At 38.0% G+C, this 15,877-nt stretch overlaps 3 protein-coding genes across 3 annotated transcripts; 1 reads left to right on the forward strand and 2 right to left on the reverse strand.

Moving 5' to 3' along the window:
- Positions 1 to 205: 205 nt before the first annotated feature.
- LOC145477801 (kelch-like protein 20) lies at positions 206 to 5,713 on the reverse strand. Its single transcript, XM_081455632.1, has 2 exons — positions 4,227 to 5,713; positions 206 to 2,450 (listed from the first exon to the last, which is right to left on the reverse strand). The coding sequence occupies exons 1-2, from the start codon at positions 5,590 to 5,592 to the stop codon at positions 2,134 to 2,136; spliced, it is 1,683 nt and encodes a 560-aa protein (XP_081311758.1). The 5' UTR covers positions 5,593 to 5,713; the 3' UTR covers positions 206 to 2,133.
- A 103-nt stretch (positions 5,714 to 5,816) lies between these two features.
- On the forward strand, positions 5,817 to 12,892 carry LOC145477821 (uncharacterized). The gene is made up of 7 exons (XM_081455665.1): positions 5,817 to 6,046; positions 6,722 to 6,811; positions 8,353 to 8,442; positions 9,811 to 9,933; positions 10,698 to 10,829; positions 11,425 to 11,541; positions 12,535 to 12,892. The coding sequence occupies exons 1-7, from the start codon at positions 5,909 to 5,911 to the stop codon at positions 12,646 to 12,648; spliced, it is 804 nt and encodes a 267-aa protein (XP_081311791.1). The 5' UTR covers positions 5,817 to 5,908; the 3' UTR covers positions 12,649 to 12,892.
- Positions 12,893 to 14,325: 1,433 nt separating this feature from the next.
- LOC145467525 (GDP-fucose protein O-fucosyltransferase 3-like) lies at positions 14,326 to 15,471 on the reverse strand. Its single transcript, XM_081451075.1, has one exon. The coding sequence runs from the start codon at positions 15,469 to 15,471 to the stop codon at positions 14,326 to 14,328; it is 1,146 nt and encodes a 381-aa protein (XP_081307201.1).
- Between the last annotated feature and the right edge of the window lie 406 nt (positions 15,472 to 15,877).

Below are 15,877 nucleotides of genomic sequence, written 5' to 3' on the forward strand. Positions count from 1 at the left end.
GAGTTTAAGTAAACAGGACGGTGACGTCGACGCTGAAGACAACATTGATTAAAAAATGATTTATATTTTACCTACGAATCTCGCGATACTCTAAAGTCATTTAGTTTGTACGTTTCTCTTTGTCAAAACTGTCTCGAAACTGAACATGGAACACAGCGTAAAATTGAAACATAATTTTTAAAACTTATCCGTCGTGGTTCAGGTTCTCCAAACAACGCAGAGTTTGGTCATTTCACGTTGTTGTTTTGCTGAGTACGGCAAAAAAAATATACCGAGAATTATAACGCACGTGCATTAAACCATTTGTTTAGTGACGTTCCCTTTACCGTTGTGGTTTTCTTAGACTCCCTGATATATCAGCAACGTCGCTATGCCGTTATGAATTTCAAAGCGTAGTGTTCAAATCAAATAAGCCAGTAGACCTGAAACTTTCCACACACGAAGGTTTAACGCTGAATGATATCACAAAGAACATGTTACAAGAACGTCTTTCATGGATTAAGCAGTTAAGGTTTTACAAAGTTGATGACGTCACCATTTAAAATCCCTTTAATAGTTTTACTGTAATCATTTGCGCAACGCATTTTTGCAAGACTGGGAATTAAAATTTCACTACGTCCGCCTAACCGGAAGCAGTTTCAAAGTCGGACATTGTTTCAACTGTTTTCCTAATAGCCCTGTCGGAAAAAAGTTACATAAATTGTCACGTACAGGGATTTCCGCAATAAGAGGAAAGCTGTAAAGAGAAAACCAAATTCAAACATTTGTGTTCAAGACAGAAGTTAAATGGTAACAAAGTTCATAAAAGGGAAGTTGGTCTTGAGAAAATGTTGATATTCCTTTAGTCTTGAAGTTCAATTATTTTCAAGGATGCGCTAAGGAGATCCTTCTTTGCGATTTTTTGTCGACTTGGAATTATTTTGGTGAAATTGTGCCAAAAAGCTTTGTAGCATATAAACAAAAAGAGTACCACATTCCACATTACAAGCCGCGTACGATGCCTGGGTACAAGTCACTTTGGTCTTTTCCAGTCTACCCGGGTCATTCTAGGTCCCAATCCCTCAGTACAAAAAAAAAATTCTCTATTAATAGACCATTTTACAGTTGTCTGCTCAGTGACCTGGCCTTTGTATGGCAGCGAGGCTAGAGTTGACCTTGTTTTGATACAGACCTCACTGCTTTTGTCATGTAAATGCACCTAGTTAGCATCAGAACTTGTTTTACACAACAAAAGCAGTGAGGTCTGTATCAAAACAAGGTCAACTCTAACCTCACTGCCATACAAAGGCCAGGTCACTGAGCAGACAACTGTAAAATGGTCTATTAGATGAACAAATGTAACTTTATTCCCACTTTTTAATCTTTTCAGCCATTTTTTAATGACAATTTGTAACCCCCAAAAGTTTTTTCTTTCATATCACAAATACACATTATTTGAAGAAGCGATATTGCTAAGTACAGAAAGATTTTACCATTGAACAAAGATGTACTATCTTTCCAAAATGTATCTTTTTAAAACTTACTGTTAAAAGGAATTTTAAAATTCGAACATATCTTTATTAGTCACTTCTTTCACTTACATCAACACTGTTTTGTATAAATTTTGTATTTTTTTGTTTTCAAAAAAGAACTTCATAACCTATACATGTACATGTACCTCAGAGCAGTGCAGTGCATGCTGACCAAGAAAGTAAGTTTTTTTTTTACAAACAAACAACAACAAAAAACAATTTCTACAGCTCAGGAAACACAAACCAGACACAAATGCAATCACATTTGAGGCTGCTCACAGACTTAGCAATCATGAACTCAGAAAGATTACACATATATTGTGTCACTGTCTTCAAGTCTCCTGAGTTTGATGCAAAAATATCCCAGATGTAATGATTTGTATGGCAGACGAACAGAAAACTGACATTTCAATGTTATCTTAGATCATACAATTTCCAGATTTCTGATCAAATCAGAACAAAGCTCTAAAACTTTAGGATCGATGGCAAACTGCTTCTCGAAGAGTGCCTGACTGATCAAGATCTTAGTGTAATACACACTGATGGTTTGAAATATTTTGAAATTTTTTAAAAAAATAAAAATATATCATTTAATATTAATAATTATAAAAATTACTGCTCATCACACAACAGTTGCACCGAAATGTACTCTTGGAATTGACATATTATGCACATAACTCCATTGGTTAATTTCAGGGTCATAGACCTCAACACTGGACAAGAACTGTCCATTGAAACCACCAATGGCAAAAATTCTTCCCTTCATTGCCGCAACGCTAACAGCTGAACGCTGCTCATTTAGTGGACATGCTGAAGTCCAAGAATTTGTCTGAGGATCATAGACATCAACATCGGAAAGATATTTATTTCCATCAAATCCTCCAATGACATACAGAAGGCCTCCAAGGGATGCTACACCAGCTACAGATCTTGCTTTATCTGTTGAATATTTGAGAAAAATGTAAATGACTAACTTACATGTATTGTAATGATTCATATGAAAGTGATTACATGCATATAAAACATCATACAATTGAACTAAGGAATAAACTTTAAGATTTAATTGTGAGACATTATCACAGTTATGAACACAGCTTTTGCAGTTAGGAGCCTGAAGAAAATTCAGGTTTGAACAGAATTCAACCCATGACCTTAGTTTGCAACACCAGTGTAGTCCTCTACCCCATGGATTGAGCTATTGCACTACATTGACTGGGAACTCGTCATGTAATGATTTAATTCAGGGCAGCACTGTTGCCAGAAAAAAATTATGACTGAGATGATGTCCATGAAGAAATTATGACTGAGGCTATGTCTATGGTTAAAATCTCGTCCTAGGTATTTAGAGCGTTCATGATGACTATAAACAACAAAAACAACAACAACAACAACAAAAAGGCTGAGGCAAGTGCCTCAGTTTGCCTGTTATTTCATGTAGCTACAACCCTGCACTTGTAAGCTGATTAGACGTACAATGTACATGTAGTGTCCCTCTTGAAAAATTATATTGTACTGGAATTTTAAACCCAGTGCCATTTTCAGACTTGCATACAAGGTTAGGGCTTGGACTCCAGAGGGAAGGGGTGAGTGGGAGATTATAAACATGGGGACTTGGATCGGAAAAGAACATAATTACGACTGTTAAAAATTATGAATCTGTAACTGCATCATTCACTCTAGGTATTAGTATTGCAAGTAGCATAACGCAGCTGTATTAGAATTGTAAATGATGCAAAGTAGTAGCATGCATAGCTGGCGGTATTGTAGGTGCACAGAGTAAAGTTTTGGTGGCAGAGTTGCCAATCACAAGGTATTTCGAAGTCTTCCTCACCTCTTTATTCCGTGCTCTTACAATAATGCCACAAAACTTTATTCTGCGCAACTACAATGCAACAAGCTACACAGGCTAGTAAAGTAGCTGTGTTAGTATCGTGAATAGTCTAAACTACTTGTAGCTGTATTAGTACCATTAAATAGTGTAAATTATTATATCTCTCAGTTAGCATGTGCGCTGTGATTGGTCAATTTAGTGGGCCTTATTCTACTGTACAGCCTGCTAAAATTCAAAGCTGTTTTTGTTGCCAAAATGTTTCATGATTTATCGCCAAGTGTTGTTAACTTTCAAAGCAAGTAAAAGTTTAAAACTTTCTTTTACTTTAAATTGTGTATTGAAGTCTGCTAATGACTAAACAACAATTTCAAATTGCCTCGTTTTGCTTTCGATGTGCGTCAAAAATTTGAAGCCGTTCTGAGCGAATGGCTGGTTTGCAGTGTCACACCATCAAAAATTGCAACCATTCAATAATTATTAAGTCAAGAAGCTGGGATATGAAATATGGTTGACAGATAAACAACCTTGCTAAGATTTAGGTCTCTACAGTTTTTAATTTGCATGTTATTTGGAAAAGTGTTCCACTCAAATTTATAGAGTTTGGATGGAGTTGCCATACAAAGGTCTACAGCAGGAGCATTTGTGGTAACTTTTAGGGTATTGAGCTGAATAAAACATGACGGGAGATAATGTGTTGATTTAGAATTGGTATCTTGTGGGGGTTAAAAAATTCAAGCCCCGCCCACAAAACAGGATCTCGGTACCTCTTAGGGATTCATTTTAAAGTTTCCGACGAGTACCCCAGTCCTTTTATAGGGGGATCCCCCCCCAATGGGGTACGTGTATCACTAAAGTTCATGTTGTAAACAAATGAATGGTCTTACCCAATGAGGCCACGTAACTCCATTCATCTGTCTGAGGGTCATAACATTCCACACTACTCAGTCGTGAGAGACCATCATGTCCTCCCACTGCATACAGCAATCCACCTAATGCTCCAACAGCTAAATACATTCTTGGACTCAACATGGGCGCAACAAACGTCCATTGCTGTTCATATGGATCAAAGCATTCAACAGTCTTTAGTCGACGATGACTGTTGGAGCCTCCAAGAGCATAGAGCTTACCACCAAGGCTAGTTGCACCAAAATATTTTCTTGACACTTGCATTGGTGGTCGTATCATCCATGCATTTTCTTCAGGGTCATAAGTCTCAACGGTACTTAAGTATCTCCCACTTTCAAATCCCCCGAGACAATAGATTTGTCCATGAAGTTGAGTAACTGCAATGCCATAACGCAATGTCGGCATGTCCTCAATGGGCAACCATTCATCAGTGTATAAATTGTATCTTTCTCCAGATGCCACAGGACTTCCAAGATGGAGACCACCAATAGCAACAAGGATGTCAGCAAACCCTGAATGAATTCGTGGCCTCATTCTCGTGGCTAAAGACTGTTTGCGCTTTTCAGAAGTAGGGGAGGAAGCATATGAGAGCGCCTCCTCCAGCATCTGCTTGCATTCAGGATCATTAACGAGCCATTCATTGCTAAGAACGTGTGAATTTAGGAAAGACGGCGACAGCACAGGAAGGCGAACGCAGCAGAACACTTCAGCACAGTACTTCAGGCGATCCTCAGAGCTTGATATCCACTCCATAGCAGCATCATAGACATCTTCTTCTGATCGAATACACACGTTCTCATCCGATAACAGCTGTTTGACCGCTTCTAAAGACAGATCTTTAAACTCGTCACATTTTGTCACTTGCGTGAAATGCTTCACTGCATATTTGCGAGCTTCGCTCCAGAGCTCTTCACAGGAAAAACCGCCAGCAATGGCCGCTATACCAAGACAGTTTGAGGGCTGAAGTTGTTCTTTCAGATACTGGCAACAGACATTCGTGATCTCCTTCATTTGGAAGAGATCAGACGCGCTCAGGATGTCGTCCACATTGGTTTCCGTCACATGTATGGAAGACGTGTAAACAAATCGAACAATGCATCGAAGTGCTTCGCCGGTAACCCCCTTTAAAGTAATTACTTCCTTCCCTCGTTCCTTTAATTGCCCGGTGAACATGGCCTTGAAGTAAGGACTGCCGACAGAAAGAACATTGCGGTGTGCCGATATTGATATGCCATCTTCGGTTTGTAGAGTTACATCACAAAGTTCTTCGAGATCCAACAAAGATTCCAAGCCTTTGAGAACGAGAGAAGCATTGTTGCTTGAAAGATACCGCAAAGAAGACATGATCAAACACCCTTCCTTCAGTATCAATCTATGTTGTATCGTAAAGTATTTAAATTCGTACAATGTATGCTATCGTCAAGAGATAAACACAATTAACCTGTACTTGGCGATTTTATCATTGAAAACAAACAAAGGAAAAAAGCCACAAGGATCTGGAGCGAGAAAACAGCGCTTGCCTTGACTTATTTTACCGCTGACACAAGAGTATAACACAAACAGTTCCATCTTGGGAAATTCACTTTCACGTGTGGAATTCACGAGCGCAGCAGAGTTAAATTCGTCCTTCTTTGTTTCACACTTAATCCTGCAAAGAAACATGCCTACCACCGGTCAGCAAAGCGAAGAATTCCAGCAATTTCTTGACCAAAATCAGTATTCCAGCAATAGCATTCTGCGCTATGAGAAAATTTTTGGACGCGGGTTTGTTAGCACTGGGGGCCTCGAGACAACGCAGGTAAGCTAAGATCTTGTGCTTTCCGGAGCCAGTAATTTTACTAAGTAATTTTTTTGATTTCTTCCCTGTTTGGAATGAACCCGTCGATTTTTAATTTCTCCAGCTCACTTTAAAATATACAGACTTTAATTCCATTTTCTTGAAACTGAATATAACTTGTTTTAGATGAGAGCTCGTATAACAAAGTTTTGGAATATTTTTTTTTTTTTTGCAGCTTACACGAAGTTAAGCTTTAAAAGATTTCTATTTGCGAGCCCTTGAGTCATCCAGATTTTTGTAACGCTACAATAGGAAAGTAGTATTAAGATGCACCAAAAAGTAGCCTTTTAGTTTTAAAGTTTACGGCACGGGAAATTTCCCAACATTAGATTGAAATGTGAATTCTCAACGGCCTATTGCGCAATTAGGGGAGAAATTGACTTTTCGTCACGTATTCGGCTTAAGTCTTTTTTGTCGAAACAAAATATTTCAGATGATCATTTCCAAATTGTGTTTCTTCTGTGTTGTGTTGGAGGAACAATTACATGACTGCTTGGTGCAATTTGACCAAAGGTCATTTATTTTCTGCCAAAGTAAAACTTGCAAGAGGAAGCAAGACCTAGCATTCTCAAGTGTTGTGCGACATTTTCACTAGCTGGTATGTTCCAATAATAAATCTTTGTCTTTTATCAACAGGAAATTGTAGCAATGCTTAGTTTAAAAAAAGGACAAAAAGTGCTTGATGTTGGTTGTGGAATTGGAGGTTCTGGATTTTACATGGTGAAGGTATGAACACCATTGACGAATTAATTTTCATTAGTGGGAATAAATTAGTCTAGTAAGAGGTTTTTATTCCACTCGTTAGTTTTCAGTCTTTTTCTTATTATTTTAATATTTACCATGAATTTTACATGTGGAACAAACACATTTAAGAGTAATTTTTTTTACTGGCTGAGTGAAACGAAATAAGTGAAAATATTTTTCTCACATGCCACTGGGGCCTGGGTGTAGGTCATGTGAGCTATGGGGCGGGCAGTTGTTTTTGTGGCTTACGCCATTGCTGACTTTCTCATCCACCCACCTGAAAACTTTAAGTTTTTATACAATGCTAGTATAATGTAAAAGCATTGATTCAACATTTTTTCGTTATTTCCAGTCTGTAGCGTAACTATTTGTGTTGGCTTTGATTTTGTAAGGCAGTGGTGGCCAGCTTGACATGGCTACCAGCGGTGTACCGGAAAAGTGTTTATCTTTACTGATTAAAGTTAAACTTGACAGACTGATTAATCTGTAATTACGTAATGGTCTTTCCAACCATTTTATTCATCTTATTTTTTTACTATTTTTGCTATGAAATCGACTCTGTTTCATTGCTATTTCAGCCATCGATAAATTTTAGAACATTCTGTGTGTTCAAAGTTTGTTTTTTCTCAACACACCACTTGCAAATCATGCATTTCTCCTCATCATACTTTAACCATGGGCGGCCAACTTGCCATTTCATAGAAAAGTTCCTCGTCCTTGTCTTCTCGTATTCCCTCATATCACGGGCAGCTTGCAGGGCTTTTTCATTTTTTCAACTTTAGAAACTCCGGAAGTATATATTTCCACATTTTGGCTACGATCAGTTTACTCTATTTTTAAACCTACCAGGAGAACATGCATTGATCAGAGTGTTGGGAAGGTACGGGAAAACAATTCGCTCGCAACATCATCGAGCGTGTGGCAGACTGAGGATTATTACTTCAATGGAAAATTCTATTTAAAGACCTTAAAGCCCAAGAAAACACAGTGGATGTACTTACTTTATATTTCAAATAGTTTTTTTATTGATGAATCTTCATGAGATCCCTGCAGTTTGTGAGTTAACATGTCTGTTCTTCTCATGAGCGGCCCTTAGGCGCCATGTTTGCCTGGTCACCGATGGCTTGATAGCAACCAGCAGTATCACTTTGTACAAGTACATGCTCTGTGTAATAAAATATCATCACTAGGGGGAAGCCATATTTGTCTATTTATGAAGCCCAAAGTTGCCTTTCAGCACCAATTTATTAGACAGTTCGGAATATAAAACTTTGTAAAACAGAAATGGTAAGTTTATGTTTAAGGATTTTCTTGAGAAAATGGAATGTAAGAAACAGTGTTCATTTTGCAATTTAAATATTACTTTAATGGCAATGAAAATCGTACTGGCAAAACGGGCGAGTGATCAATGATTTGTGTTTGGCTGATGGTGAGTGCCAATGTCCATCCCTGAACTCTTTAGATTGAATTAGAGAAAGTTTTAAATAAATGTCCCTGTTTTGCATTCTTTTATTTTTCCCCAGAATTTCAAAGTTGAAGTGTTAGGTGTAGACTTGTCAAAGAATATGATTGACATTGGGAAACAAAGAGCTCAAGAGTTTAAAGATGACAAGGTGATGTACTGCAAAGATTTGATTTTTGCATCTTGGTCTTATTGAATTTTAGAACACGAGAGATGGTCTCACGTGGAGATGGGAGTGGAATACTTATTTGCCTCTGGGTACTTAGTTAAATCTTTTTTAGCACAATGTTCAGTGAGAAACAATTTTTTTATCATTCAATACATATTTCTTCCTTTTCATTGGCAAAGAGCCCACTATGAGACCCGCAAATAACTGCGTACAAATAATTGCATAGACTTAGCGTTCATATTGCATAGCACTGTCTAAATGTGTTTTGCAGCAAATAATATTCTGCTCAATTGTAACCACGCTCTTGTGTGAACAATGGCAGATCGCTTTCCTGATCTGTCAGAGCGTGATTTAAATATGAAATCAAACTTGGTGATTGAATGATAAAGCTATTATTAACCTCGGTTATCGCAAAATATTGTGATTTGTCGGAGGGCAGACATATCAAGCATCCCTGAAAAGGGTTTTTCAGCATCAATGTTAAAATAACAAACAAATAGCAGAGATAACTAGAAAAAATGAATATGTATGTGTAATATTGTTTAAAATTCCAGGTTATTTGCATTACAAAATAAAATTAATTCATCAATAAAATGTGTTTTTTTTTTAACTGTTATCCTTGTAAACTTAGGTTGTTCCATATTTTTGCACCGCAGTAATAAAAGGTGTGCTGGCCAGCAGCAATTCTGCAAGATGGAATATTAAGGCTCCCCTGAGTCAGTGTCTAATTATTTGCCTTAACCTTTGGCTTCGGCAAATAATTGATCTGCTTGTCACTGATAAACCACAATATTTTGCTCAACCTCATCCAAAAATAATGATGTACATACATGTACCACTGGGCATGTGCTCCTTCAAATCTCTATTTTGGCTGGACGTATAAATTTAATTATTACACATTGAACACACTATCTTTTTCTGATTGGCCGAAAGCGAACAGTGAATTTTTGAAATCAGCGCCTCTGATGTCATCTAGCTGCAGATTATACATTAATCATGTTAAGGACACTCAAGGTCACGGGTAATCATGCCATATATGACTGCAGTGCATGATTTCTAAGGATAAACATGTCAAGTTCATGCGCTTTGTGTTACTGTCAGTGAAGAAGCAAAAACTTGACTTCCATTTTTTTTTATTCATTCAATATATAATAAAACAATTATTGGATTCGGTTTTTGTGATATCCAGAATAATCAAGGTCTTGGAAAGGGTTATCAGCCTCAGCCTTTGGCTTCGGCTGATAACCCTTACCTCAACCTTGATTATTCTGGATATCACAAAAACCGAATCCAATAATTGTTTAGTAGATGTAATACGTTAACTAAAGCTAAGTTCTACTTTCTACACAGGTTGAATTTGTTGTTGCTGACATAACAACTGCAGACTACGAACCAGAATCTTTTGATGTCATCTATAGCAGAGACACAATTCTTCACATCGAGGACAAGGAAACCCTCTTTAAGAACTTTTTGGTAAGTTGAATTAAGTATAATCTTGTATTATAATACAGATAGGACCCTGTGTGTGCTCTGATTGGTCAAAAACCCATGTTTTATAAGAGTTTAAAGCATAGAAAAAGCGTGTTTTATTGTTTTTCACCTAGATCATAAAGCAAATGAAGAAACCTAAGCCCAACATTTGAGAACACTTGAGAAATGTAAAAAACACTCCTGTGGCTTGTGTTTTCTACTGTACATTTCCCTTGTGTTCTCAAATGCTCATCGTGTTTTATCACAGTGTAATACACGGCTTAGGCTTCTTTATTTGTTAAATAAAACTGAAAAAGTTTAAGTCAAGGCAAGTGGTGGGAGGCGGGGAGCAGGGGGGCGCATTTTAAAGACAGGTTGATATTTGTCGATGTGACTATGTGATTGTTCCTTGTTTATTAATTTTTTCCTGGCAGTAGTAGCCTACCTACAATCCTGGCCTAAAGTACATGTAGTTGGGACACTTGAGCTGTAGCACATATCTACCATCTCCCCTAATCAAATTATGTTTGAAAATGTCACTTTTTTTCAACAAAAAGGGAAAAAATCACCTAATTATCAACATTGTAGTGGGGAAGGGGAGAATTTGCCTGGTGTCCCAACTTCTTGACTAGGATTGTATAATTGTAGATGTTTGAGGATTGGTGATTTCCCTTATTTCTTCATCACTTGCTTTCAAGAATTTGGGGTGATTTTGCTGTGGAAATTGATAATCATGCCACTTTTTACAATGGTTTTTTTTGTTATAGAAATGGTTAAAACCAGAAGGGGAGCTTCTTATTTCAGACTACTGTCGTGGACCCAAAGAACTGTCTGAAACAATGAAGGCATACATTGCAAAGCGACATTATCATCTTCTGACACCTGCTGACTATGGCAAGGTAAAAGTGGATAACTCATTATAGATATAATTTGGCAATGTATAACCAGCCAACTTGTCAAATTATATGATCTTGGGGTACATGTATCTGTAATTCAATCTCTAGAAGGGACACTGTAATGCAAAATCAGCAGAAGTTTGTGTATTAACCATTTGGAAAAGGTGTTGAGAACCTATCACAAGAATTCTAAACAAATCTGACTTCAGATTATCGGAGCAAGCCTTGGGAAACAATCAGCACTGAGCTGTTTTGTACACACCAAACGGTAAATTGGGATATCCCACACTTACTCAAATCAGCTTGGACCACATTCAACTTGTTTAACCATAATTTAAACTCTCAAAATATGCCACTCCTCAAAATACAAGTAATACATGTATACAGTTAATAAAAGTAGCTCAAGAAATGAGTCCAGGTGACTTCTTGAAAAGATAAATGGCATATTCTGAACTAAATCCACTTAGCCTTGTGCTTTTATGTGGTGCTTTAATCTCTACACATACCTCAAAGGCTGGAGCACAGCCAAAACATTGACAAAATAATAGTGAAACATTGAAACTTTCTTTTTAATTTTTGTGTTTTTCTTGTCATACAGCTTCTAGAGAAAGCTGGTTTTGTTGATGTAAAAGCAATAGATAATACCAAGAGGTTCATAGAAGTTCTCAGCTCAGAGAGAGCAAGATTTGAATCGGATAAGAACACTTTCCTGAAGGTATGAAAATGACATAATTATTTTAGTCGCTCAAAGGAAGGGTAAGGCTAAAGGGACACTACATAAACTTTGTGAAACTGCAGAATGAAAAGTAAAGAAGCAGAGGACTTCGGATTGGGTGCTGTTGTGCCAATCAATAACTGATTAGTGAAGATTTTAAGGAAACAAGAATGCTGCAAGTTGAACATAAGGAAAGCTTGTTAAGGATTCAAGCTGACCAATTGTTTAGTTGTAACAGGGTGGCCGAGATGCTGAACTTTGAGCTACTGCATCTGCATGAGTACACGATAACAGCACCAGCTAGTGATAGGATGAAAGGCTTGAACTAAGGGACCTCCAGATTTTAACCACTTACTGTAGGCAAGCAAGACTGCCTCCCTGGGTTAAAATTCCCTTTATTTTCTATTTGTACTTTTGTCTGGGATCATTTTGTCCCACTGTCAAATACTTACTTTGTCTGTAGTAACTTAAAATTGACCAATTCATCTCTGTTAACTATTTTGTCCTGATAATCTCCACCAGAATTCGGTGCACTTGCTCACAAGGTTTACACTGCTTCTTGAATTTTAAAATTTTGTTTTACAACCTTAAAAAGCTACTTAAAAATTCTATATTTTTGTGTCTGAGTGCTTTGTTTTGGCAGTGCAGCTACATGTAGGGGCAAGGTTGTTCACAAGGGAATTTTTGCAAGGTGCAAAACAGCGATGAAAAATTCAATGCAGTTACACACCAAGTTCATTCTCCTCACGGCTCTGCTGCTAAAACAAAGCACTTGTGCACAAAATGTTGCTAGCTATGCAGGCTAACCAACTCCTGGAAAACTCTAGAAATTTTAAAGCTCCATGGTTGAAATTGGGATCATAGCCCTTATGAACTGTACCATGGAATTTCTAAGGTCTGTCTAAAACTCTTGGAATTCCATAAATCTCAGACTGTGAGTGTGAACCATGTTTTGAGCATTCTGACATTAGGTTGCCTTCTTTTTTGAAACAGGATTTTAGCAAAGAGGATTTCGAATATCTTGTTGAAGATTGGGAGACGAAAATAGTGCGATGTGGCAATGGAGATCAGAAGTGGGGCCTTTTCCATGCCAAGAAATCTACATGAAAAAAGCAATTAATATATTAACTGTCAAAGAACATTTTATAACACTTATTTTTGGGAATTCTACTGTTGTACTCTAAGTAGAAATTGCCACTGAATTTTAGTGATGAACTATCAATCATTTGCCTGTTATTATTTATTATTGGACAAACACCGTACATGCTTCATGTACAAGGTCAGGAGTCCATCACTGCCAATGTAATCAGTAATTCAAAATAATCCTCAAATAAAGTAGTAGTTTATATTTTTATATGTTAAGTGTGATCAATCTTCTTTAAAAACTGTAGCAACACCAATCAAAGTGTGGCATCTACAGTAAATCTGTGAGAAGATCTTGCTATTATTGTAAAATTTTCTCTAAATTAAGTCAGTTCCATCAAGAAAATTGTTGAACATTTGATCATGTGCAACCAAACATGGTTGTAGAAGTGTCTCGTCCAACTTCAGGGGAAATTGATATTACTTGGAAAAAAAAACCACCAATTTAAATGCATGCTTTGTTTTATTTGGATCAGCTTGTGAGTGGATAATTTGTGTGTTGATGCTGTAATCTTATTTCCACTCCGAGCGAGGTCCCAATACTTGAGACCAGCACCAAAAATGGGAACCTCTGGGGGATATGGGAGGGTTGGCCAGCATTATAGTCGCAGCAATTTCTCTCACTACCCATATTCAGAAATTCCCATCAAATCTGGATGCATGTGCACAAGTGACCCTGGACCCTGGCCCTCTTTCAATTTTTTTTTTAACTTGCCAAAAAGTTGCAAGCCCCTGAGGCTAAAATTAAGGGTGTTTTTAAGGGGTTATATTGTTGTAAGATAACCTTTCCATTGCAAAAATGACTTGTTAACCATTGATTTCCCATTTGTTTGATGCCATTATAACAGCATCAACTGAAAGAGGTGCCCAGTGGTAGTGTTGATCCATCTAAAAAAGGCTGAACATGCCGAAAAACACTGAAAGCCACCTTAATTATTTCAGGAAATTTGAGCTCGATTTATTCAATACTTTTTGCGTGAAGCGCAAATTACGGATCTATTTAAAACCGCTAAACGTTGAAATAAAAAGTAGGGATCTACACACAACATTTGATCTGTGATCAGGTGTTCTTTTTTCAGCGCTTGCCAGGCAACTATCAGCCGGTAGCTACTCGACAGAAACACTCTATCCTTTGAATGGAAACACGGAAAATGTTTTGCATTTCATGCCTCAGTAAACATTAACATTGCTGTTACCTGTGATTGGCTCCATCCACTACTTCTTGCCCTCGCTGACGGACAGAACGGTGAACACTGTTTTCTATCGCTTCATCGTTAAACTCAGCGTGAACAACAGATGCACTTGCGAAGGAGTGCCATCTGACACGATGAAATTGTGGCGAAAGCCCGCCAAAAATTCGCGGGTCTTGCTTGGAAGTTCGAAAGGCACACTAGACAGCGCGGCTTACATTGGTGAAGCAACTCTACATTTTTTGATTTTTAAAGAATTCCGAGCGATTTTAAGCTATAATAAGTGGTGCTACAGGCGGTAAATTTCGCCGGTTAGAAAATATATACTGCCTGAAAAGGAAAACGCTGAACACGAACGTGAGTAAATTACTCGACGTAAAACGCGAAATTTTCGGCTCGCGAGAATTTTACACTCATGTTTTACTGTACTTTGAAACAAGCCCAGCTCTGATCACAATTCTAGTCCCCAGTCTGCAGCCTTCCTTCTCTGACAGTTGTCTATTGGGAGACCATCCTTGTGTACTCGGCCCTCCGAAAGCGCGACACATATTTGGCAATAAATATCATACTTTGGCTGCCAGCAGTTTCCGATAACAGTTCCTGTAAAGTTACCAATTCCTCTCTGCTTCCACTCCAAATATTTGTTGTACTCAGCCTCATTAAGGGTAAGATATTTTAGGTGTTCAGCAAGAAGTTTCGGACTTTTAAAATCGCGTACTTTTATGACGGCGTGTCGCAGATTGCCGGGAAGGAACTCATCGAGTTTGTCTGTGCCCATCACCACGGGAACCGAGCCTGCATTCAGCGCATGAGTCAGTTGATCATCGACAAAATAGTCACAGTCTTGATTAAAGAACACCAGAAGAAACTTGTACTTCCTGGCCAGTTCAGTTTTGAGTTGCTTGAAGTTTTTGCCGTTCGCGGAGTCATACCTGCCAATTAAACCGTCTTTATTTCTATGACAGGCTCCGTAAGAATCGACCTCTACATACTGCATTAATTGTTTCAAATATGCAGTACGCACAGGTTCACAATTTGAGAAAGCAGCCATAACAATCCCTGTTTTTTCCTTGAAAGGAAGTGGCGCTGTCAATTCAGGCATCGGAAAAACAGGATTTGGAAAATCCGAATCTAAGCGATAACTTCTCAGTAAGTTATACTTGGACATAACTTGAGGGTTGCTTAGCACAGGTGCGTACATTGGGTTTTCCTGTGTCCACATGATCCATGCTGCAGCGTGGTTTGGCGGGCTCATGTGACCATCCGCCCCGTGAACAACGAAGCCGTTTGCTTCGGCTGCTCGCGAACGGTCAGTTGTAACTTCGCAAGCCACCGGACATTCACCTTTCTTCCATGTTAGATGGTAATTTTGCTCTACTCCAAATATGGTTGACCAGAAAACGATTACCCAAGGCTTAGGGTCGTCTTTTGATTTGTGCGTAACATTTGAGTTTTCTATAAAATATTCTGGACCTGCGGCATTCTCTCGGGGAAAGTCACCAAAATCTGGGAATCTTGTCGCCAGACGTAATACCAGGTAAGTGACCAATACAACGCAGCATACACAGAAAATATAAGTCTTGGGCAATCGATACATCTTGGGTTGTCGAGCTCTGTTGAAATACCTGTTTAAAAAGTGATATTGAACTGGTCAAGCTATGTCACAGTTTGTGCCTCTTGAAAAGTTTAGCTTAAAATTTTCACGTTCGTCGTATGTAATTCGTGTTATAAATCTTTTCAATCCTTACCCATCCTTGTTCCTTAAAGTGCCTATGAATAAAAAATAATTGCTGCTTATTTGAAAGGCTTTTCAAAGTACAGAAGAATGGCGTTTTTCTTTCTGGAATATCTTTTTTCGTGTTAGAGATATTCACGTTTTTGTATTATGCAAATGAGGAAAGTGATGACGCCATAGATGGTTCCTCTAAAACAGCCCAACACTCAATCGAGAATAACTCTAGAAATATTACAGCAGTGTTCTTCAAACTTGGCACCAGAAATGT

Source organism: Orbicella franksi, chromosome 2, assembly GCF_964199315.1.
Source record: "Orbicella franksi chromosome 2, jaOrbFran1.1, whole genome shotgun sequence".
NCBI lineage: Eukaryota > Metazoa > Cnidaria > Anthozoa > Scleractinia > Merulinidae > Orbicella > Orbicella franksi.